General features: G+C 37.9%; 2 protein-coding genes across 2 annotated transcripts; both read right to left on the reverse strand.

The window, feature by feature from the left end:
• Window positions 1-4,470: 4,470 nt before the first annotated feature.
• Window positions 4,471-17,723, reverse strand: mepcea (methylphosphate capping enzyme a). Its single transcript, XM_067406799.1, has 6 exons — window positions 17,347-17,723; window positions 17,121-17,148; window positions 12,236-14,069; window positions 7,750-7,968; window positions 4,978-5,101; window positions 4,471-4,894 (listed from the first exon to the last, which is right to left on the reverse strand). Exons 3-6 carry the CDS (start codon window positions 14,036-14,038, stop codon window positions 4,854-4,856), a joined length of 2,187 nt encoding a protein of 728 aa, XP_067262900.1. The 5' UTR covers window positions 14,039-14,069; window positions 17,121-17,148; window positions 17,347-17,723; the 3' UTR covers window positions 4,471-4,853.
• A 3,805-nt stretch (window positions 17,724-21,528) lies between these two features.
• her1 (hairy-related 1) lies at window positions 21,529-23,532 on the reverse strand. Its single transcript, XM_067408425.1, has 4 exons — window positions 23,432-23,532; window positions 23,217-23,312; window positions 23,036-23,129; window positions 21,529-22,298 (listed from the first exon to the last, which is right to left on the reverse strand). Exons 1-4 carry the CDS (start codon window positions 23,471-23,473, stop codon window positions 21,529-21,531), a joined length of 1,002 nt encoding a protein of 333 aa, XP_067264526.1. The 5' UTR covers window positions 23,474-23,532.
• Between the last annotated feature and the right edge of the window lie 1,723 nt (window positions 23,533-25,255).

A 25,255-nucleotide genomic window follows, 5' to 3' on the forward strand; every position in this document is an offset into this window, starting at 1 on the left:
ATTTCTGTCATGATGGTTCTTTTCCATAACACTGAATGTGGTAATAAAGAGTTTAGTTCACTTCTGAATGAAAATTTCCTGATAATTTACTCACCCCCATGTCATCCAAGATGTTTATGTTTTTCTTTCTTGTGTCGAAAAGAAATGAAGGTTTTTGAGGAAAACAGATTTTTCTCCATATAGTGGACTTCACTGGGGTTCAACGGGTTGAAGGTCCAAATGTCAGTTTCAGTGCAGCTTCAAAGAGCTCTACATGATCCCAGACGAGGAATAAGAGTCTTATCAAGTGAAATGATCAGTCATTTTCTAAAAAAAAATAATAATAATTAAATACTATTTAACCACAAATGCTCGTCTTGCACTACCGTCCACGACTTCATGCATTACATAATCACGTTGGAAAGGTCACGTGTGACGTAGGCGCAATACCGAGCAAGTGTTTACAAAGCAAATGTGCAAAGATCAAGTCAAACACCCTTTACAAAAAAAGGTAAAACAATGATTTTAATCTGCAAGCAGATTGAGTTAAGGAAACTGGAACTGATTCTGTAACAGATTGTGCCATCTAGAGTTTCATTTCAAAGAAAGAAATAAAAAAGAAAAGAAATAAAAAAAGAATGAAAAATGCAGTGTTTAGCAGCTCATCAGTGCCCCCTGCTGATGTGTGTCAGTGAGCAAAATGCCACGACTGGATGCCATTTGCTTAATTAAACATAATGTAATGTGAATGTCCATGTGACAAGAAGTTTATTGCATTATACATACATGCAGTATTGTGTGATACAGTTTTCCTCTCAGTGTGCTTTGGTTGTATTCTGCACATTTGTGTATTCAGGTATACTGAATATTATACTGCAGAAATACACTAGTATGCAGTATGCTAATCCCGAAAATACCCAATGCGAACGGGAGACAGTGAGAAAGAAACCATGCTTTTTTTTTTCTTGTCTCTCAGCAATAAAAGACACAAGAAAACAGAAAGAGAGGAGAGAAGGTGAGGCTATTTATATGCTTCTTTTTATGCCTTTGTGTTAACACTTCAGTCTTTTCTCCGAATGTATTCCTATCCACCCAGCAGTGCTGAACGGCAAAGATGAGACAGATTAATATCCATTTAATCAACAAGCACAGTGAGCGTGTTTTATGTTTTGCACAATTTAAAAAAAAGAAAAAGAAAATTGCCTATATGATTTTGCCTTTAAGACTGTGGACTGTACCATTAAAGTCAGTGAACGGGTATGTCAGAACCTCAAAGCCTTTCAATCTGTGTTACAATAAATCTGTTGTAAATGATGCACACATTTACGTTCTCCAGCTACAGATAAAAACATTTGACAAAGAGAATCAATGTGTTTTATTGATAATGGAAGAGTGTTTGGACATGCAGCACATGCCTCGAGTTATAGAAGTGGAAGAGTGTGTCTTTCATGCATGTTGCAGGAGCGCACAATGTAAAATGTGCGCATACTACAAAGACACCACTGTAGAAAGCTGGTGCTGTGCTATGAGAGAGAGCATGCTTTCATTGGGCATTGCTAAAACAGAAAGAAGACGATGAATACAGACTAATGCTTTTATTGGTTTAGTCAAAATTGGCCTTTAAATGGGCTGACCTGCTTACATCTTCACACCTACATCTCTGTTGCATAAGTGCATGTTGAAATGTGTGGACGATGTGCACATACTCTTTTGCTTTATTGCGCATTTATGTGTGGTTATAACTGAATGCATTGGTGTGTCTGTGTCTTTATGAGGCAGAGAGAGAGAGTAAAGTGGAGCAATGACGTTAATTCTCAGTTGGGTTTAATATATGAAGTTTTATATAAAAGGAGAGTTGCCTGTAGCAAGCGTGTCATCATCACAAACTTACATTCACATACATACACGAGTTGAATGGGCTGGGGGGGGTGTTAATATTTAACACATACATATCTGCAGTCAGAAATGTGTGTTCACAGAGAGAAGCTAATCAACATACATTCACACAAAATAATTTTTGCATAGGCTACACACACACACACACACGCGCGTCTTAAGCAATATGTTGAAACTAGTTAAATGCACAATTTAATGTTACAATCATGAATGTGTTACAATATATCAAGATAAAGGAATATCCTCATCTTGTTACACAAACACTTAGTTTTTTTGTCAAATTGCTCCCTCTTGTGGTTGTTCCACTGGAACAGATTTGTAATTTGACTATTTTCAGCAATATTACGTAGCGCAACATGTTGTGAAATGCCACTGCTCGGTCTGCAATAGTCCAGTCATCGGGCAGCAAATGTGGTAAACAAAACCTTCACCTAGGCTATGACTCAGGTAGTTCATTCAGGACCTTTTTCCGTCATTGTACACATTATATTAATTGGCAATTATATTATTAATAGTTTTAATCAATTATCTTTCTTTACTTCCAATGGCTCATACAAATAGTATCTTCAAAGGAAAATTAATTGATGAAAAACAATCCTGTAATCATGAACGCTGTAGCGATTCAACGGTCGACTGCATGATGATTTACACCTGAATATTGGCATTCATTTGCTTAAATGAACATTGAATAGAAAAATACGCAAGACTTAAAATTATGATTGAGATAACGACCAATTAGAAATATCATCAGAACCACTTACAACAGCTTGGTCCGTGAATTTCCATAATTATCAACTAGGTCAACAACGTGTAACCCCTCACCCAGGTCCTACTTCAGAGGCCTCGAACCCGGGACTCTGGCGTGGGTGTCGGACGCTCTAACAAGGAGACTAAAGGCCGCAACCTCTAGTGTCATTCGCTAGAGCATCTCTTGAGATAAGAGGAGTATGATTTTACTCGCACAGTGACTACTAGCTGGCCTCCGTTACAAATACTGACATATAAAACACGCAAGCATACAAATACATGTTATTTTGTAGTTTATTTTTCAATTTCATCGAGTCCTTTGAATGAAAAGACCCTTTTCAGAGATACACCAACTTTACATTTGCACATCAAAATACAAATGTGGGAGACAAACGTGTTCTCTCGTTTTAGTGCAAACCTTTAAATATGAATAAAACTAACAACAACAACAACAAGGTTACCTCAAGAACTCTGGACGAACACTTTACAAAATATACATCAGTTTGTTAAACTTTATCAGTTGGAGAATCAGAACAGAACACATTCAAATAAAAAAGTAAGTTTAACATTGTTGTCTGTGACCCACCAACAATAAAAAGGAATCACATCCTTCTGGTATCAGCTTGACTTTTTATTAGAATGGATCAGTAAACACTGTCATTGCAAATCAGCTAACCTGCAGCTTCAAAACTTTCAAGGACGAAATTATGATCCTGTTAGACCAGTATAATTGATGGACATAAAATTGGCATTTGTTACTAGAAGTGGCAGCCATGCAAAACGGCTGATGGGCGACAGATGCTAGAAGTGTCGAAAGCTTCCTATGTTAATAGAGATGTTTTGTTCGAAACTAAACGGAAAAATTATGTACATGACAGTGCAGAAACAACAATAAAAGAGCAAAAATCTGATTTTGTAACATGCTCTAATCTTTCCTTTTGAGAAAAAAAAAATTATTCGCAAACTTAACCATCGTTTTAATTCTAGGGGGTCTTTTACCAGTTGTGTGAAGGGCAGAGTTGCACTTTTGAGAATTTCATTGCAAATGAAAAACAAACGTTTAAAGAGTTAGTTCACTTTCAAATTAAAATTTCCTGATAATTTACTCACCCCCATGTCATCCAAGATGTTCATGTCTTTCTTCAGTCGAAAAGAAATGAAGGTTTTTGATGAAAACATTCCAGGATTTTTCTCCATATAGTGGACTTCAATGGACTCCAAATGGTTTAAGGTCAAATTTAGTTTCAGTGCATCTTTAAATCATTCTACACAATCCCAGATTAGGAATAAGGTTCTTATCTAGAGAAACCACTCATTTTCTAAAAAAAAAAAAAATTTTTATACATTTTAACCATAAATGCTCATCTTGAACTAGCTCTCTTCTTCTTCTCTATATAATTCCGGCAGTGCAGACACTGCTAAGTGTATTACTGCCCTCCACAGGTCAAAGTTTGAACTAAATTGTTATATACTTGCACTAGCATATTGTAAATGACAATTTAGTTCAAACTTTGACCTGTGGAGGGCAGTCATACACTTAGCAGTGTCTACACTGCTGGAATTCAAATAGAGAAGAAGAGAGCTAGTTCAAGATGAGCATTTAAGGTTAAAATGTATAAAATTGTATTTTTTTTTAGAAAATGAGCGATGGTTTTGCTAGATAAGACTCTTATTCCTCATCTGGGATTGCGTAGAACAATTTGAAGCTGCACTGAAACTGTAATTTTGACCTTCAACCGTTTGGGCTCCAGTGAAGTCCACTATATGGAGAAAAATCCTGGAATGTTTTCATCAAAAACCTTCATTTCTTTTCGACTGAAGAAAGAAAGACATGAACATCTTGGATGACATGGGGGTGAGTAAATTATCAGGAAATTTTTATTTGAATGTGAACTAATCCTTTAACAAGAATTACTTGGGATTTGATTGAATTGAATTTAACTTTGTGCTTCTTCATGAGACAGTCCTTTATGAGAGATCATCTTGTTTGAGTACTTTGATCTGAGGCTAAAATTCTGCAGTAGAGTCCTTGAAAAAACAAAATTGTGAAATTTTCCTTTGTTTTCAATGACAGGGGAAAATTTAATCCTATTCAGCACCAATGAGATTCCATTTCACAATATTGAATGTCTAATCTCAATTTAAAGTTCCAGTGACTTCAAATGCTGGTTGTTTCCAAAATCTTCAAATTTGTGGATTTCAAAGTCAAACTGGTGGTGTCACTTCTGAGGCTAGGGTCCTTTGTGAAAAAGGTAGACTGGTCTCTGAAAGCCTGAGAGAGAGAAAATTGAGAAATATTTACAGACACAGCACAATATCAGAGGTAGGAATTGCAAGGCATTTCAAAGCTCTGACCTCTAGAGTAATTTTGTGGAGTTCCGATGAGCTCGTAGCTGGAGAAGCCCACATCAGTAGTCAGGTAACAGGAGAACTGGTCTGGTTTTAACCGAATGCTGTGGTAATTCTTACAGATGTCCTCCTGAGAAATCGAACAACAATTTGGTTAAACGACAATTACATTTCTAAAACTGACCATTTCAGCTTTAAATTTGATAAGTCACTCTAAAAGCAACTGATATACTGATACACCAGTGATGTCAGTTGAATTCTGTATTGATTTGCCATATTCCTACAAACCATTAACCTACAGTCAACAATACTGAACACTGGTGTCTTATTATATTGTTGTTGCATTTGTTTCATAAAAGCAATAAGCCACTTGTTCTGAGGTAAATTTACTTCATCTGTCTTGGTGTAATATTTGACTCAGCTATAAGACACCCTCTTTGGAAAAGTTTTTTACTTAGATACTCATCCTAAGGTCAGCAATTAATGCAGGCTTTAAATTAATATAAATGCCCCCAAAATTCAAGATACAATGGCAAAAAAATGCCCTTTTATGAGTTTTTACTATTATATACACACTGCCCTCCAAAAGTTTGGAAACACCCTAGAAAAATGGGGTTTTGGACAATATTGGCATGAATCGTTTTTAATTTGTGATAATTTTGCAATGATAAGGGACAACACAAACTACGAAAACATTATATAAACGGTTTATACACAGAAAGAAAAAAAAAAACTGCTATCTGATCTAAACTGGGTTCTGATTGGTTCCTTGTATTCTAAACTTAATTGCAATCAATTGTTGAAGCTATTAAGGTGTGCTGACCCAAAAATCTTTTACAAACCTGGGCCAAGTTAACCAGTAACCAGGATCACAGCTGGCAAAGGGGCATGTCTGACTTTGACATGTATATATTGCCATTATTATGTAATCAAAATGAAAACTATTATTGCTGGTCTTCAATGATAATGTCAAGTTACTATAATGTATTTGCACCAAAAAAATGATAAGGATAAGGTATCATCAAAAAACACACTTTGCCAGGGGTGTTTCCAAACGTTTGGAGGGCAATGTATATTACAAACAGGATAGTTAAGCAATATCACAAAAGCAAGAGTGACATTTCTCCTGAATATCAGCGCAAATGCAAATGTGATAATTTCATATATCAGTTCAACAAACAAGAAGTTTAAATATATTGTCTGTTTTTGCTCAATTTCACAATGCAATCAGTTACAAACAAAGCCACAGGAGAATCATTGTAGGTCTCTGAGCTAGAGGTCTGCAACCCGCCCCGAGCCCTCATGGGTTTCGGGTCGGGTTCGGGTTAAAGTTTCACGAATAGCTTTGGGTTCAGGTCTGTAACTGAGAAAAACTATATAGGCTGTTATAGAAGTCTTGCGGGCCGTCTTCTCTGTTGTGCTCGAAAGAGGGAGCGCATTTATAATTCACATACATTAACTGTTTTGCGCACGCGATCCCGCTCTCGCGCACACTTTCGGTCACAACACGGCACACGACACTCAAACCTATGAGTGCGATAAGGAAAACAATTACTGAGGGAAAACATATTACAGTGCCAAATGATGCAGGGAAATCAGCACAAAGAATTCTACCAAATAACAGGGGCCGGGTTCGGGCCCCAGTTAAAAGCCCATGCAGACCTCTACTCTGAGCAAACACAGTGGTGCTTTGATGCTGAATAAATAGGCATTTTTAAATGAAATCAGGTGAGTGAATAATTCAATGACCAATTCATAAAAGCAGTCATTTGATCCTAAATCAATCAGCATTTTGAACAAATGTGTTAAGATTTAGTGATTCAGCTCATTCATTAACCCCTTAACTCAACTTAAGTGTAAAAAGTGACGCTCCTGCTTTACGCTTACGCATTGCTCCTGCTGCATGTGTGAATGCATCCGTTGGTTAACATGGGCGCCGAAAAAAAATACGCGCTGCTTATGCTTGCAGTGTGAAACAGGCCTGAGTTTAAGCTTTTGAATGATACCTAATTTATGATGATAACTAAAATGATACAAAAAAGGCAATAAATAAAAACAGCACCAAGTGTAGCGGGATGGTGAAAGTTAAAGGTGAAGTGTGTGAATTTTAGCGGCATCTAGTGGTGAGGTTGCGAACTGAAACCAATGGCTCAGTCCACCGCTCACCCCTCCCTTTTCGAAGCACAAAGAGAAGCTACGGTGGCCAACACAGGACAAAGATGTCATCGTCTGAGACAGCAGAGAGTAGCCAGTCATGCAAACGCGCTCTGTAAAGCAGTTTGTCCATTTAGGGCAACTGTAGAAACATGGCGGCGCAAAATGGCGAATTCGATGTAAGGGGACCCACGATGTATATAGATAGAAAGGCTCATGGCTAAGCTAATAAAAACATAACAGTTCACTATGTAAGGTCTTTATACACCACTGAAAACATAGTTATGTATATTATATTGCATTTCAGTCAATAGATCCTCCTAAATATTACATACTGGACCTTTAAGTGACACTAACTGGCAAGTTTTATTTTTAAAAGTATCATTCTTTTTTTCCCCTATTGTTTTACATTTCTATTTTCAAAATTTTATATTTTAAAATGTTAATCTCATTACATTATGCAGCTGCAACTGTATTTGCAGTTTAAATGCATCACAGATCAATCCTTTAGAAAAGAATCAGATCACAAGTAATCACAGGACACACATTTGAGAACACCACTAGGTTTAAATGTCAAACATTTTAGCTGAAAAACTGATGTTATGACAAAAAAGGGGGCCTTACAGTGAGCTTTTTTCTCTTGCTGTAGGAGCTCCAGGGTTGGGGCTCTAGGATGAAGAGTCCTCCTGGCCGCAGGTGATTGTAGACCCTGTGGAAGAGCCGCTTGAGTCCAGCATCACCCCAGTTCAAGTGGACCCATTTTGTCACACTCAAACATAGGATCACATCATACTCTTGCTTTTGTATCTGCACCAGCATATCACTTTCCAGCACATAGTTCCCCTGCGTGGATTAGAGAGAGTACTATGAAACAGGATATGCCTAATGGTAGTATTTTAACACAAATATACACGTGTTTAGAAGTTACTGTTCCACACCTATTTCCTTCCCCTGGAAATTCATCTGGTCAGAAAGTTGTTCTTGAGTGATTTAAAGGTACAATTTGTGATATTTTTTTCCGCTTGAGGTCGCTAGAAGCCTATTCAAAACAAAGGCGTAGTTTGATGACGCCAAGTTATAGAGCGGAAACTCGGGACATGTGGTCTCCATCTCAACGGACGGTGCAAAAGAATAGGGATTGGAGTCTGGAAGAACTCATGTTCGTGGATGCGATTATTAAATTTACTGTTGTATGAAGTAGAGCAGGACCGAGGGTTGCTGGAGCTGAACGAGGAGCTGGAGCGATTGATCAACACACGCCTCACGAGCAGCGGGACTTTTATTATGACACAGTCGCCAGCGCCGCTTCCACTTTTCCGGTCATGAGTTTACGGGAGCTGTCCTTGTCGGCAGAACCAGCGGCAGATGGTAAACAGTAATTATGTTCCATAAATAAGTAACACAATCCACCATAAAACGTGCAAGAAGTAAATAAGGAACTGCTTGAAGCAAGCTGGTGGTTTGCTGGACACTAGACACTACTTCCGCATTTGTCCACGGCACTGTTATGTGGTTTCTACGTCAGTAAAGGCGACTGCACTGCCCCGTGTCACTGTTTAGAATGGGAATTTTCTCATGATTTACAAGTAGTTGAAAACATTAGAGATATTGTTAGTAATAAACTGGACAAAATATATAACACTAGCTTAGTGGTTTTTGGATATTTTACTGCAAAAATGTTACATATTGTACCTTTAACACATTAAAACAGCCAAAAGAGTCCACCTCCAAATCTATGAAACTCTTGTCTCTAGAGGTGGCTCGGGTCACTCCATCACTGTAAGTCTACAACTACTCAAATGCTAGTTTATCTTTAGCTATGCTACACAACTAGTTCCATGTGTCTACAGCACTTGAACAATTTAAAGGCACAGTATGTAAGTTTCACTGCTAAATCAAGAAAACAACAGATTCAAACAATAAGACAAACCGTGTTGAATTGTATAACAAAACATTTTCGGTCAATAAAAGTATCCAGTTGCTCATCTGTCTAATAAAACACCTATTTTAACAATCTAAGTGCATGGTCTGAAGTACATAGCATAGGTGCACTTAGGGCATGTCCGAATCCACTTTTGCTATTTTAATGACTGAAAAAATGGTTGGCGCATGGTCCAAAAGGGTTGTCCCAAGTCTCTTTATGAGTCATGGGTGTAATTTGGGCGTAACGTGCAATAAACCAATCAAGTCTCATCTCCCGTTCCCTTTGAAAGCCAGGTGCACTTGCACCATGGCGGATTGCTATTTATATGGCGGAATTTGCAAGCGGAAATACTTCTACAGAGAGGAAATGGATCCGCTTGTGCGCGAGGTTAAAGAGTTGCAATTCTTTTATTTTTAATATTTGGCATGTTTGTGTGCTGCTGCACATCCCTGTGTGTGTAACAAGCAGTGTGTAAGAGTGTTGTGAACCCGCCTATAGGTGCATATTACGAATACGCCCTTTAAAAAAAAAATAATAATAATAATACTCCACCTTTGACTGCACCATTGACCAACTGAAACTTGGTCTAAAGTCATTTTCAGTTGCAACACGCAAACAACGTGCCTGAACACACTTTTCTGACCAGCACACCCATGGGCGAACAAATGGGCATGAGTGCATTTGTTAGTTAAACAACGTGGCAGGATATGAAAATGATAATTGCGTCGGACTGAAACTAGCAAAAAAACAACACTTGCGGCGCACCTGGCATCGCATTAGGCCGGGTGTATTAAAGATAGGGCCCAATGTATTAAAGCATCTTTGGTGTTTCTATGGCTTCTACGGCAGTAAAATCGGAAATCAAGGGTAGCAAGAATATGACGTCATTGACAGGCGTCAAAGTGACATAGGCCGTGTCACTGGTTAAAATAACTAATTTCTTTGGATTTAAACATTGTCGGAAACATTTGGGATAATGTAAGTACACAAGTCAAAAAAAAATAAAAAATTTTTTAAAGGATTAGTTCACTTTCATATAAAATTTTCCTGATAATTTACTCCCCCCCGCCCTCCCCCTCTACCCGGCCCGCAACTAATCTCAAAAATAAAACATAATCCGGCCCGCTAAATTATTACCTGACTGATATGCAAAGAAAAAGTCGCCGTTCTATGGGGGCATTCACATATCGCGTCACATAAGCGGCGCCACGCCACATTCTCCTTTCCAATGCGCTTTCGCTCCAGTGGCGTCTGTCGTTGCTATGCAACCATGAGCCGCACTCTCAACTGCGTCGCTTCTATTATGAGCGCGCTTGTCTAAATCTAAAAGACTTTAAGTCACGAGCATCGATTTTAAACCACCGAAACACGTCCGATGCAACCATTAAACGTTACCGATGCTCAAACAGCATCTTGGGCAAATGCGCTGCCAGGTGTCTGTCAAGAAACAGAAGAGTGTATAAATGTATTCAGGGATTGTATTTGTTCAGTACAGTGTTGGTCAGTGCAAAATGTTAATGTTATTTAAGCTAACATAAAGTAAGGGAAAATACTTCCACTAAATGTTAGAAACTAATAATGTATGTAACAATAAGAGATTTTTATTTTTTGGCAAAATAAAGTTGATATATATAGCTCCAGTTTTTTGTTTATTTCTGACCCCTCCACGCCACAAGTTTTACTGGTTTTGTTCCTAAATTATAATTTTTTTTTATTCCATGCACCTTGTTGGATGTGAGAAGTTGCACCAGACTATTGCAATTAATAGTATTATATTAGTAGGCTATATTAGTAGAATTATATTAGTAATAGTATTATATAATTATATTACACTCTGTAACAATGAGAGAGACACTGCTGTTTACATTTAGTATGGTAAATAAAATATTTATAGCATAGGTATAAAAACATTTTAGTAGGCCTAATGAAAGTAAATGAGAAATAATGCAAAGTAAAGTAAATTTTCTGAAATGCTGCGCTTTCTTGCGCTTGAATGTTAATATGGCCCTCCTATGAGGTGTCAATCACAGAAATGGCCCCCCACCAATTTGAGTTTGAGACCCCTGCTTTAAATCATAAAAAAGGGCTTCAAAAAGCTTACGCTTTATGTCCTACGCCTTCCCTATTCTATTTACGGAACGAACGCAGCGCCAGTTACTGTTTTTGCGTAAATTGAATAGGGAAGGTGTAGGACATACAGCGTACGTTTTTTGAAGAATACGGAGAGCGGAAGCATGTGCAAGGCGATCATTTATTTATATAAAAGCATATACATTTACATTTTTTTTTTAGAAAATGACCAATCGTTTCGCTAGATAAGACCCTTATTCCTTGTCTGGTATCATTTAAAGCCCTTTGAAGCTGTAATTTTGACCTTCAACCATCTGGAGGCCAGTGAAGTCCACTATAAAGGAGAATAATCCTGGAATGTTTTAATCAAAAACCTTCATTTCTTTTCGACTGAAGAAAGAAGGACATGAACATCTTGGATGACATGGGGGTGAGTAAATTATCAGGAAAATTTAATATGAAAGTGAACCAATCCTTTAAACAATGTTATTTTTTTTTTTATTACTTTTGTACTTACATTATCCCAAATGTTTCTGACAATGTTTAAATCCAAAGAAATTAGTTATTTTAACCAGGGCATTTTTTTTTGGACATTTTAAATCCAAAAATCTTATATATTGTGCATTTAAAATGATTTCTTTACACAAATGTGTGTTTTACACAAAGGAGGCTTTATAAAATTCAGGTAAACAGCCAAGACTACTATGAATGACAGGATTGCATTCACTGCGTTTTCACTACTCAACTAGTACCATTTAGACTATACCATTGTGTTCAAATACGCTCTAGGTAAAGAGTGCATGTATAGTGCATCAATATTTTATGTTGTGTATATTTTTTGCATTACATTTTAAGTAAAGTTACATTTATTTATTGAGCACTTTATACCGTACAGAATGTTTCAAAGCAGCTTCATAGTGATAAACAAGGAAATAACAGTGTTAATGTTGCAAAATAATAGTGTCATTATTCAGCTCAATTTAGTTCAACGTTAATTCAATTTTATACTGTACATTGAGAGTTGCATCAAAAATACTTGATAGTCTTATTAACAGAGCTTTGGAGCAAAACTTACCTGTCAAATAAATACGAATGAATGAATTTTTTCAATCTTACCTTGACAAAGGCCACGTTGGCAGGGAAATCTCCAGGAGGGAGACTGTTTGTGTTCATCTCAGGCAAAGGGGGGCCAGCTATGGGTCCTCTTGAGATCCGGAGCGAGACAGGGAAAGAATGCTTCCCATCAGAGAGACTTACCGACGCTCCATCTTCCATTTTCCCACTCATTCCTCGCTGATCAGCCTCTCTCTCTTCTCGACCAACTTCCATTCCTTCCCCAACCGTGCATTTGTTCACTTCATCCACATGCTTTGTTTTTTTCTCCTCCCCATCCTCTTTCACAACAAAACTCTTGTCTATCTCCTTCCTCTGACTCTTTTCTTCTAATAAATCCTCCATCCTCTCCCCTCGATCCCCCTCCCCATTTTCCCCAGAACGTCGGGCCTGCTGCGTGTGGACCTCAGAGAGATAGTGCCGTATATTCTGCCGAGCAGCATGTATCAGCGCTGCATCAATATCCAGGCCAACAATCCGTGCCGGTTGCCAATTTTTGGCGATGGACAGCGTCAGGTGGCCGGTGTTGCAGCCCAGATCCAATACAGCTTTCCCTCGGAACCACTCAGGATTCAAAACACGCATACGAGGATCCTCGCTCAGCCCTGGGTTCCGATAACCGTAGTATTTATTATAGTTGCCATACTGAAACTTCTTCTTCTGCTGTTGCGGGTGCTGGTTGTTGTTGTACGGCGGCCTCCAATGTGGCCTCTCTGCATCTCCGGTACGAGAGCCCGATCCTGGGGTGTGAAAGGGCTGAGAATGCTTCCCAGATTTCTGACCCCAACTTTTCACCTCATTTGAACCGTCTGCGTTCTCAAATCTGCCGCCGGCACGCCTGCGTTTGCGCTGCCTGTTTGATAGAGCATTGGTGGGGTTTGTAGATGGAGGTGCAGTTGAGGCGTCAAAGGCTTTCTCCTTCACCTCACCGCCATTTGTGGTTAAACCGGGCTTATCTGAACACCGAGCCTCAAGAGTCTCATTGGATAACATTTGGTCCTCAGGAACAACCCTTTGTTGAACCCCTAAGTCTGAATGTGTCAAGGAGAGATCATCTTGTACTGTTGCACACTCGAGTAATTCAATCTGTGTGACTCCTTCAACAAAACCTTTTCCTCCTCCTCCAGCACTTGCTCCATGGTGCTTGTTCCGATGTCTTCGCCTGCCTCCGCTGCTCTTTAAGGGAGACGCCAACAGACTGCTATCTCCTGCACTCGGGCAATTGAGATTGAGGGGGTCTGTGATATCTCTGGGTATCAGGATCTCTACAGGGTCTCTGTTTTTGGCTGGCAATGGCGAGGACTTGGGCGTCTCTGCGTTGAGAGCCCGGTTCACCTCTTCATCCAGAAGGCTGTTAAGGTTGAGTGGGTCAAAAATGTTCCCGCCCAGCAGGAAATTGGTTGGCAGGACTGACTCGCTCTCCGAGTTGGCACGCCGTCGCCGTTTGCCATAACAAGGGTGTTTAAATCCAATGCTCATAGTGTTGCGGCGCTTATTGACTTTCTGCTGTTGAGGTTTGGGCTGCTGGGTGCCATTTTGGGTTTGTGTAGACGATTCAAACCCAACAAACACACAGTCACTCACAGCATTGTTATCTGCGGCAGCGGTTTTCTCTCTGTGCTGCACTGATGTCTCATTTCCTGCTTCTTCACCACCCTCTTTGCTGAGGTTTATAACTGTGGTCTTCCCGGATGGATGGGGAGTGCTGGTATCATTTCTAGTAAGTTCTGAGTGCTGTTGGGATGAAGGGGCTGTTAGCCCCTCACAAGATAAAACAGTTCCTTTGTCAAATGACATCTCGATCATTTTTCAGGCTGACGCTGGAGGAAACATGGATCTGAAATGAAAGCACAAAGCAATCATCCACAAATCCTTGAAATTACAAAATCATTACTATAGATACTTAAAAGACGGTGCTGTGTTCATACTGGAATTTGGCTATCCAATCCTAAAGGATCCTACTTAGTGACAGATAGGGGTGTAACGATATTCAAACCGAACCAAAAAAACCACAATGGTACGAACCGCGATACTCCCATTGCGTACCGAATGTGCTGCCCCACCCCGCCCAGCCCAGCCTAGCCCTGGCCCATTGGATCTAATACAGTGTTGTAGCCCAACCACCATTAATCGCAATAAGCTCCACGTTGTTACTTTGGATAAGAAACATAAGTGTCATCTATAAAATTCTGTCAATTTTATCACAAAGTTCAAACAAAAAAATGCCGTTTGATGCTCCTTAATACAGGCGCCTCATTTCAAGCGTCAGAGCGGAGCACAAGTGAACATGAACATCTCTTCCTCTTTAATACTAGCTACAGAATAAACAAGAATGAACATCTGAAGGTATGTTGAAAAGTTTCAACTTAAGGCCTTTGCACACTGAGTCCGAAATTCGCATTCAAAATTTTCACACGTTAAAAAATAAATTTGACCTCACGTTATGTCAATTACGTTTGCATAGTGCCTCCGAAACTTTCGTCCGTCATAAAAACATTCGGAACAGGTTAAATTTTCTGCGTTTTTCGCATCCGTGGCATGCATTTTGAGAGATGTTTTGACAATTCAGAGCCACTGTACAAGCAAACACCAGAATCCAGAAGACAAGTTGATCCACGTCGTCTTTCTCTCTATGCAATCTCGGGATTGGAGGGACCCAAAATTTCCTTTCTTTTTCTCTTTTTAAGAAGAGAGAGAACAATTAAATCGTGCTCACTGCTTCAAGACTCCATTTTGTATTGTTTTGCAAATATTTTCGCAACGGATTCATTAATACGCATCTGACTCAGTTTGCAAGGTCTCTGTGTTTGACGAATTTAAGATCACGAATACGAAAAAACACACAAAAACAATTTTAGACTTGGTGTGCAAAGGCCTTTACTGAAACGTATAATATCTTGTGTAATCGCTCAAGCCGTGTTTCAACGGTGGAAAGACGTCAATAAAACAGCTTGTAAACACTGTGTCATGTAGCATTTACCTCAGGTGAGTCCACAGCTTTAGTTTGCAAGAGAAATGAACTCTTTCACCAAATACATGCACTATATTAGCCTAAATATTCATTATATTTTACTTAACTTGTTAGTGATGTCTTTATCTAATGTATGTTTAAATCTGTCATGCCTCTGCGTAAATGATTATATTTCAACAACAAATTGGGGTAAAAAACAATTTTAATATTGGATTTAGAAGTGAAGTTTACAAGTTTGCATACAATTTGTTATTTGAGCGTTGATTATTATATCTAAAAATAAAAAGCAACTGAATTTAGGGGCTCTGAACCTTTAATATTATAGTAATATGCAAGTAAGGGCTCCCTATATAGTTTACAGCATTAGCAGAGATAATTTTATTCATCCTTAAGAAACGTATAATTATAACTGAATTCATTTAAAGTCAGAGATACAATTAGTTCACTAAACTACCATCTATTTTTTTTAAAAAAGCAATTTTGTTTAGTTTTCTCCCCCTGCTGTACAAAACTGAGGAACGTACTGAACCGTCAGTTTTGTGTTCATTACACCCCTAGTGACAGACTAATAATTGTGAGCCTGGACCCCAAAACCAGTCATAAGGGACAATGTTTTTAAATTGAGATCATCTGAATAAATAAGCTTTCCATTGATGTATGGTTTGTTAGGACAGGACAATATTTGTTCGAGATACAACTATTTGACAATCTGGACTTTGAGGTTGCAAAATAATCAAAATATTGAGAAAATCACATATAAGTAAAGTCCTTAGCAATGCATAACCACATTTTTTATATATTTACAGTAGGAAATTTACAAGATATCTTCATGGAACATAATCTTTATTTAATATCCTAATGATTTTTGGCATAAAAGGAAAATCAATAATTTTGACCCATTGTACAATGTTTTGTTGGCTATTGCTACAAATATACCTGTGCAACTTGTGGCTGGTTTTGTGGAACAGGATCACAATTCAGTCCCTAATATCAGTCAGACAACGCATAGTCCAGTATTTGGTTATTTTATGCAATTGGCAGATTAACTAAAATGATTCTGTCTAGTTTCAGTCCAATTTATTTAGTTTGGTTTGTTAATTTTGGGCAAATATAGCAATTTTGCTATCATGTACATTTATGTATAATATCAGGGGACTAAAACTATTCTTTAAATAAAAACACAATCCTCATGAAAATGTCTTCAGAACTCCAACAGAACTTAAAGGATTAGTTCAGTTTCAAATTAAAAACTGTAATTTTGACCTTCAACCATTTGGGCTCCATTGAAGTCCACTATAAGGAGAAAAATCCTGGAATGTTTTCATCAAAAACCTTTCTTTTGGACTGAAGAAAGAAAGACATGAACATCTTGAATGACATGGGGGAGAGTAAATTAACAAAAAAATTTTTTTGAAAGTGAACTAACCCTTTAACTAAAATGATTCTGTCTAGTTTCAGGTCCAATTTATTTAGTTTGATGTGTTAATTTTGGGCAAATTTAGCAGTTTTGCCATAATGTACATCTATTCTTTAAAATGTATCAAAATATCAAATAAATACAAACACAATCCTCATGAAAATGTCTTTCAGAACTCCAAAAGAACTTAAAACAAAAAAATTTCAGTTTCTGATTATTATACCCAACAAGACAAAAAAAAAATGTTTTTCAAAATTTTAAAACTCCAATAACTTGCAATTTCCTTTAGCAAGATGTTATTTCAACACAAAGTTCTGATAAACATGACAAAATCTACAACAACAGTACCCTAAAAACGGGCTGATGTGTTATATTATAAAATAAATTCTTATCACAAACATTCATTTTAGGATTTTTGCAAAAACTCAGCATTATAAAACTAATTAAACAGAAGAGAGAAAATGAAGTTTGCATAAAATCCTCAAAGAGCTTAACGTTACCTGACCTGATGCCAGGTCCTGACAACATCTGTCAAGAGAGAAAGAAAGTAAATGTTTAGGTCAACGTTGGCAAAACGTCCACCCACCTTCAGTGTCAGCGCCTCCTCGACACTGCTGTTATTACTGATACTCTCTATAAACCCCACCTCCAAGCGTCATTTATGAATAATACATAGCACAGTAAAATCAGCACGAAGAAAACAGAAGAGAAAAAAGGAAAAGATACCTAAACAGGATCAGTAGTGTGTTCAACACACAGCCCCGGGGCTCTAACTCACTCCGCCCTCTCTTAAAGGCACAGAGCCCAATGCCTGCCTCTCCAGCGGACGAAAAACCCCACAACAGCCTGGTCAGTGTAGCGACAGCTGTCCTCGCACATCCCGCACTGAGAGCGCCAGTGCTTGACCGCACAGCTGTCCGCTGACGTCAGGTTCACAATCAAAATAATACATTCAGAGGACACGCCCCTTTAAAAAATACAGCTTATATACGAACTAACACTATTTTAGAATTTTAGCAAAGCTGTGTGGAGGTACTGATCACAATAATAGTTTTTAAGAACCCTAAGTGTGCGGCTGAACTACTCGACTGAACTTACTAATGAGCTGCAGAGCCTCACTGAGAAAAACGGGGCTTTCGCTGCTTTATATATTTCGAACGCCTGATGACGTCGAGAATGAGCAGGTGAAACAGCCAATAGCACACCTCTTTTCGTTTCACTGTCCAATCATGGAATATGGAAGGGCGGGATTAGCCTAGATTCTTCTTTGTAGGTGCCCTGGGCATGTGCCTGCGCATAAAAGTCAACTTTATCATCGTTGAACTTCACGTATATGACGCATGTTTCATTTTATTCCCTTACAATAAGACAGCTATCTTGTTCGTTTGTGTTTTTGGCTGTTGTTTATACAATGCACACTTCCTCACAGGCATTAAGCAACAAGACGCTTCATAGCTTTTCTATCCAGCATGTAAATAAACGACATTTTTGACTCTTGTGGGACAGATAGTGCTCTAAAATGCACATTTTGCAACGGAAGGTTGATTATTTATATAGCACGAGTTGCTGATTTCCGCTATTGTTTGCTATTTTAAGCTAAAAGCAGAAGGTTTTTGGTTCCCGCCCCCGCGTGTGGTTGCTGTGCATGGCATATAGAGTCACTGGGATTTGTAGTTCTGGCATACTAGATATGAGTAGAATACAAAAATACACTGTTTTAACACCTCGCATCATAGTTACCATCACAGACAGTTCACCCTGTTAAAGTAACAGCTGTAGTGGGGCAAAAAAGTATGAATGAACTTGAACCCAACTGGCCATATCTCTATCAATGACTGTCAAGTAGTCCTATGTCTTTAATATTTCCCGAAATGCCATATAAGGTAAGTAATATAACATACATATATATATATATATATATATATATATATATATATATATATATAGATATATATATATATATATACACAGTATATGCCTTCCTTCCTGTGACAACTGTTGATCAGATGTCAACAAAGGATGACCAGACGTCGCCGTTTTTCGGGGACAGTCCCTGTTTTTGGAGTCATGTCATGAAATGTCCCCGTTTTACAGCAAGTTACTTCAAAACAACCCGCAAATACAGTGCAAAAGCCCCACCAACAGACAACCAGAGCAGACGTGTAGTGATTATTTTCACCAACAGAGGGGGCTACACTGACTACTTGCTCTCCACTACTTTAGCATGAAAAACTTTCGACGAGGCACGAGCAAGCACTGTTATACTCAAATATCAGAGACAAAGTTATCGGTTTCAAGGTAGTCACAACAACTCACGTTAAAGTAATACTGTTTGCATGTACTATAGCATATAACAGGGCCTGGACAGGGTGTGGGATTGTTTTGCACACACAAATAAAAACCAACAGACTTGTAGTATTAAAACCATTTAGGGTCAGTTTGACATGCAAACATCATAATAAATATTAGGCTATAATAACATAACCCACAACATACAAAAATATATTTTCCCCTTTTTAAATTAAAGGGTTAGTTCACCCAAAAATGAAAATAATGTAATTTATTAAAGACATAGGACTACTTGACAGTCATTGATAGAGATATGTGACCAATTGGGTTCATCAAGTTCATTCATGCTTTTTTGCTCGACTACAGCTTTTACTTTAACAGGGTGAACTTTCTGTGATGGTAACTGTGATGTGATGTCAGTTCGGAGCACCAAAGTCACATGATTTCAGCAGTTTGGCAGTTTGACACGTGATCCGAAACACTGATTCGACACACTGATTCATTACGCTCCGAAGCTTCCTGAAGCAGTGTTTTGAAAAGGCCTGGTACCACTGCACAAAAGCAATGTGGGACGAACATGATCACTTACACACATGTACGCGTACACACACAGGCATGTGTTCACTCTTCATTCCTGTTTTTATCTGCTTATTGATCATTTTTCTGTTGGTTTTATTTTTTTTTTATTCTAAAGTTAATTATTTCATACATTTGAATTATTGAAATAAATAATATGTAATTATAGTCAAGTCTTATCTTTTAGTGACACTTTTAGTGACACTTTAGTGACATTACTGCAAAAACCCACTTCAAAAGACCTTACACAACAATAACAAATTCTAAACTTTGACAAAAAACTTTTTTAATGCATTTTATAATGTTTAAATGTAAATATTCACAAAATATATATGACAGTAGCTGTTAAAGGAGCAGTTGGCCACATCCACAAAAATGAACGGATCTCTATGGGCCTCTGCTGGACAGATATGGTAATTACCTCTATTTTTCTAAAACTGTAATTCCTATTAGCTATCCAGCAGATGGCAGAATTCTGCATCGCATTTATAACACCTAGATTAATATCCAGAAACAATTCATATTTAATTTTGATCATTACAGTATATATATATATATATATATATATATATATATATATATATTTATTTATTTTTATTTATTTATTTATTTATTTTTTTTTTTTGTAGTTGAGGAATTTTGCAGTAAATATGAAAAAAAAAAGTAAATTTATGGATAATCCAAGGCACTCGAATCATGTAAAAAAAAAATTATAATAAATAAAACTATTTTAAAAAGCCTTTATTTCATCTTGGGTAATGTAAAAAAGTAATTCATATCCCCCCAACACAGCATGAATGTATAGATGAGAAGTATAAATTAAAAAAAATTCTATATCATTTGTATATATATATATATATATATATATATATATATATATATATACATACAATCCCTCTATACATTTTCAATGAGTGTAAACAAGAAAACGATCAGAACATGAGGGTAAATTTATTGCCGACACTATTACCCAAGAATAAAATGGATTACACATGACCCATAAGTTGTCACAATGGAACCTACCAACAAGTTTCAGATGTTAAATAACATTTCAAAGTGTTTAAATTCATTTTTTGACTGTTTTTATGTCAGGCGGTACAACCACATAGTTGTATGTACTGTAGTTGTACCACCTGACATGGAAAGTGTACCAACATAACCATACTTGAAATGAGCTGTTTTTACCAGTATTTTTTCCAGTCACTCTGACTCCAGGATCAGTTGGACTCCTCTAAATGATGATTTATAATGTTTACTATTATTACATCGTCAATTCATAATAAAAGAGCTGTGTTTGCAGTTGTGCCACCCTGACATTCAAATTGCTGGACAAAAGTTTTAAAACTACTGATATTTATAAAATGAAAGGTTTCAAACCTAAAATAATGCCATAGTCTTTAGCTTTTAATTTTTTATTATTAAGACACCATTTTAAATAGCTTGTCTGTTCATTTGTTCGGACAGTTGCACCACCTGACATTTTGGGGGTTTAAGATAACAAAATATTATGTATTATTTAAATGTACTATAAAAATAAATTCAAACTAAATAGGTTTTATAGAATAAAGTGATATATGTCATGAATTTATCAAATTATTTTAAAAGGAAATAATGCACAAAAATATGAACACCATGTCATTGACCCCTGTGTGTATGTGTGTGCGCATATAGAAGAGTCATACGAATTAACAAAATTATATAGATTTAATAAGTGAAAAATGTACAATTAATTTATACAATGTACAATAGGGACAAAATAAATATATTTACATAATTTGTATACAATAAAGAATTTCAGATGCAGAACAAGAAAGGAATGTGACAGTGGAAATAGGGAAGCACAGAACACGCAGATGAACATTGCTAACAGCCGAGTCATCACAGAGATCCTAATGTTTCTCGCTCACCTTCACTTCTACATGTGCTTCCTGATGATAACAAGAAGTCTTTTCCATGTGAAGCTCAGCGTCTTAAGGGAACTCTGATGGGAAGCTCGGTGTTTAACTGATGAGCTTTAAGTCACTAAATGTTTTTGAGTTGTGCTCACCAGGGCCTCCACAAGGACTGTGGCTGGTTGTGGAAGAGAGCTCGTCTCAGAGTCCGGGGTTGGCAGGAGGAAACTGAACCAGTGGGTCGCACAGGAGTGGGGGATCCCACTGAGACCTGAAGATGAGGTCCTGGGACTACAGGCACTGCAGAGGTTGGGAGACTGAGAGAGGATGATGATGATGACGAGGAGGATGAAGAGTCACTGGAGAGCGGCGAGATGGTGGGAGGGAAAGGGAAATGGCAGGGGACAGAGAGGTAAGTGGGAGAGCTGGAGAAGGGAGGAGAGCTGCTTGAGTAACAAGGAGAGGGTGGAGGAGAGAGGGAGTATGGAGGGGAAAGGTAGGGATGTGTCATGGGCTGTCCTGTGGGATGAGGGTGGTGGAGCATAAAAGATGTGGGATACAAACTATTGGTGTAGGAAAAGGGCTCTGTGTTGGCTCTCATGGGGACGTCCGACCTGCATGTCAACTCTGCATTGGGGATCCATGGATGATGCTGGCTGGAGACTCTGCTTTGGGGGAGAGTGTTGCTGTAGGAGTCGAGGTGGTGACACAGGCCTTGAACGAAGCTGTCTCGCTGAGAAGGCTCCACGCAGTCAATGAAGCTGGCCAGGCGGGAGATGCACTCCTTAAAGCCAGCTTTGTAGATTGGATTAGAAGGCATCTGTGCATTGATGGGCTCGGGGACTGAAGCAAAATGCACATGGGGTCTCCTCGAGAGCTGAGTCTGAGCATCATGTGGATCTGAGTCTTTGTTAGAATCGCCTGAGGTGGGACGTGGAGGTGTACAGAAAAGGTGCAAAAGCAAGAAAAGGAAGGGGTTAAAAATAGAGTGTTTAGGTGAGATAGAATAACATGAGATGGTTGTTATTGAAGGTTTGTTCAAAGGAACATTTGAGAAGAGCATTGAGAAGGAACATTTAGGAGTAAAATGAGTTTGGTTTATTGATTGCCAGAATGGAAAGTCAGAGAGTGAGGTACATGAAGTTATTTTGGGGTTAGATGATTGAGAAATTGAGGATGATTAAAAAGAAATAGGGAGGGGGGAGAGACAGAGACATAAAAATCAATTAGAATCATCACACTCAGAAGCAACTCAAATATCAATCAGTAGGCCTACCAAAAATGAAAATTCTGGCATCATTTACTCACCCTCAAGTTGTTCCAAACCTGAATTTCGTTCTTGCTAAATACAGAAAATGATATTTTGAAGAGTGTTGGAAACCAAAAAGCTGACGGTAGCCATTGACTTCCATAGTATGGATAAATAATACTATGGAAGTCAATTGTTACCAACATTCTTCAAAATGTCTTCTTCTGGGTTCAGCAGAAGAAAGAAATCATGCAGGTTTGGAACAACTTGAGGTTGCATAAATGATGCCAGGATTTAATTTTTTTGGTGAACTATCCCTTTAATCTAGAGCTGTACACAAATATAAGGTCAATAATTTCATTTTATGAAGCCCACTCTTCAATGAATGAGGAACAGACAGAAAACTTACCTTGACTATCTCTCGCAGCGGTCGCTTTTGTCCTAATGTATTCAACGGTTAATTCCAGAATTTCAGCCTTCTCCAGTTTGGGGTTTTGAAGTCGCTGTAAAAGTGAATGTAAAGGCATTATGTTGCTGAAACATTTCAGTGCTCATTATGTTTATATTAAAACTAGATTATCTTTTCTTACCGAGTCTAGAGTGTTATCCAGGAGAAGCGTTCGCAGCTCGTCTAAACGCTGATTAATCCGGTCTCTTCGTTTCTTCTCTATAACCGGTTTCAGGATCTAGATGGAGCACATTATATATTTGATTTAGCGATTTAACATGCACAACCAAAGACTTTAGTTTGAATTTAAAAAGATAACTTCTTGAGAAATTCTAGAATTAAGAAAGAAATACTCACTCTCTTGGTTGGTCGTCGACTTGCCATTTTTGGAGTAACCATGATCGCGTGAAGAGTATGAAATAAACTGGCAATAGTATATTCCCGTTGGTCTGAGTTGCGTGAAGAAATTATTCTACTGTGAAAAAGCTCCTCGCGAACTCTTGCATTTATTGGGGATGCTGGCTTGTCATTGGTGGTAACGAGGTGTCAATGACGTATAACCGTATGGTCGTGTCCCCCCTTATGGCTTTGTGCTGTTATCAATTACCCTTTTAATATATTCCAAGATAAGAAACTATAAATCGATTAAGTTAAATCAGAGATCCTTACCACACATGATGTTCCAGCAAACTTATTTTAACAGCGAAGATTAGCTAACTATTAGTTCGTCTTATATATAAAGCTTTATACGTGAATATAAATGCATGATAATGAAAATGCACATATCTTAAAAGCCATTAGACGTTTGCTTCGAATAATCAATCATGCAGTAATAGAACGCTTATGAGTTTATGGACTAGTTTGTTCATTTTATTGGGCCAATAAGTCAATGCAAAGCCAAACTGCATTGCATTTTGAACACAAACTTCTTGACACTCAATTCGCCAACATGCTCACCCCCTTTAAAGTTCACGACCTCTAACCAACCAACTTTTTCCCCTAACAATTCAATGTTTTACAGGTTCAAAAACAATGATGTTGGATTTTTTCTGAAAACTCGTGTATTGATATATTTCACGATAAGCGGTAGCTAGCTAGACATTTCCATATTTTCTTCAAATGCTACAGTCTAGCTATATTTTGTTCAGTATGGTTGATAGTTAATGCTGGTCTATGATTAATTTCTCAATAATATGTTTTGTTTTTAAGCAATTTTTCGTAAAACCAAAGCCGTGTAAGTGCGATTGGAAACTTCAGTTTTTCTCGTGGGAACAGAATATTTTGGCACTACACATGTGTAAAAACGAACACACTCACACTAACGGCGCTAGACTGAATACTCAACCTTTCAGAGGCGCTTAGAATTTCATTAGATGCTCAACCATTTTCGTGCATCGCCTTCGCACCTGAAGCGGGTCAACTTTCGGCGCTCTTGTGTGCAGAAACGAATCAACACCGATAAGAAATGGTCTGAACTTGTAACGCGCGATTTAATCTGTACTATTTATTAAAAATATGTCCATAACTGCACAACTTTTAAATGCAAATCTTTAAGCCAATATGTGCGTTCGTGTGAGTTTCTGCTTTTCCAGAGTGGGTGTATCCTACTTTAAAATAAAAAAAAATAATCATTCATAATTCGAAAGTCTGAATGTTGACACAATTTTTTCAAGGAGATTAATGCAAATAGCCACTTTGGTTTTCCTTCACATGCTCACCAATGTGGAACGTCAAAGAGATATTTCACTTTAGGGGATGAGATGTTGCTCTTTCTAAATTGACAATATATTATATTAAATTATTGAACTGGAACCATGTGTTGCTTCACTTCTTGACCCCTGCATGGGCGTCATGCATCATGTCTAACCTTATGAAAAATCCCGTGGGAAAGTTTATTGTTTGGTCAAGTAGAGTGGTGGCATACACACCTTGCTCATAATTCCATTAGTATTATGATTCTTTTAACACGTCTCTTTAACAGTTAATATGGCGTGAGGTCAGCTATGGACAAACGGTCAAGATCTTGAAATGGGAGCTCACTTACAACACAACAATCATACGTTGGCGATAGTTTATGATTCACAAAACACAATATTGACCAAAGCAAATGTCTGTCTTAAGCTACTGGATTTTAAAAGTTATCATGAATGCCAATCTGCAGGGGTCCAAGAGGAGGAAATC

Source organism: Chanodichthys erythropterus, chromosome 13 (genome assembly GCF_024489055.1).
Source record: "Chanodichthys erythropterus isolate Z2021 chromosome 13, ASM2448905v1, whole genome shotgun sequence".
Classification (NCBI taxonomy): domain Eukaryota; kingdom Metazoa; phylum Chordata; class Actinopteri; order Cypriniformes; family Xenocyprididae; genus Chanodichthys; species Chanodichthys erythropterus.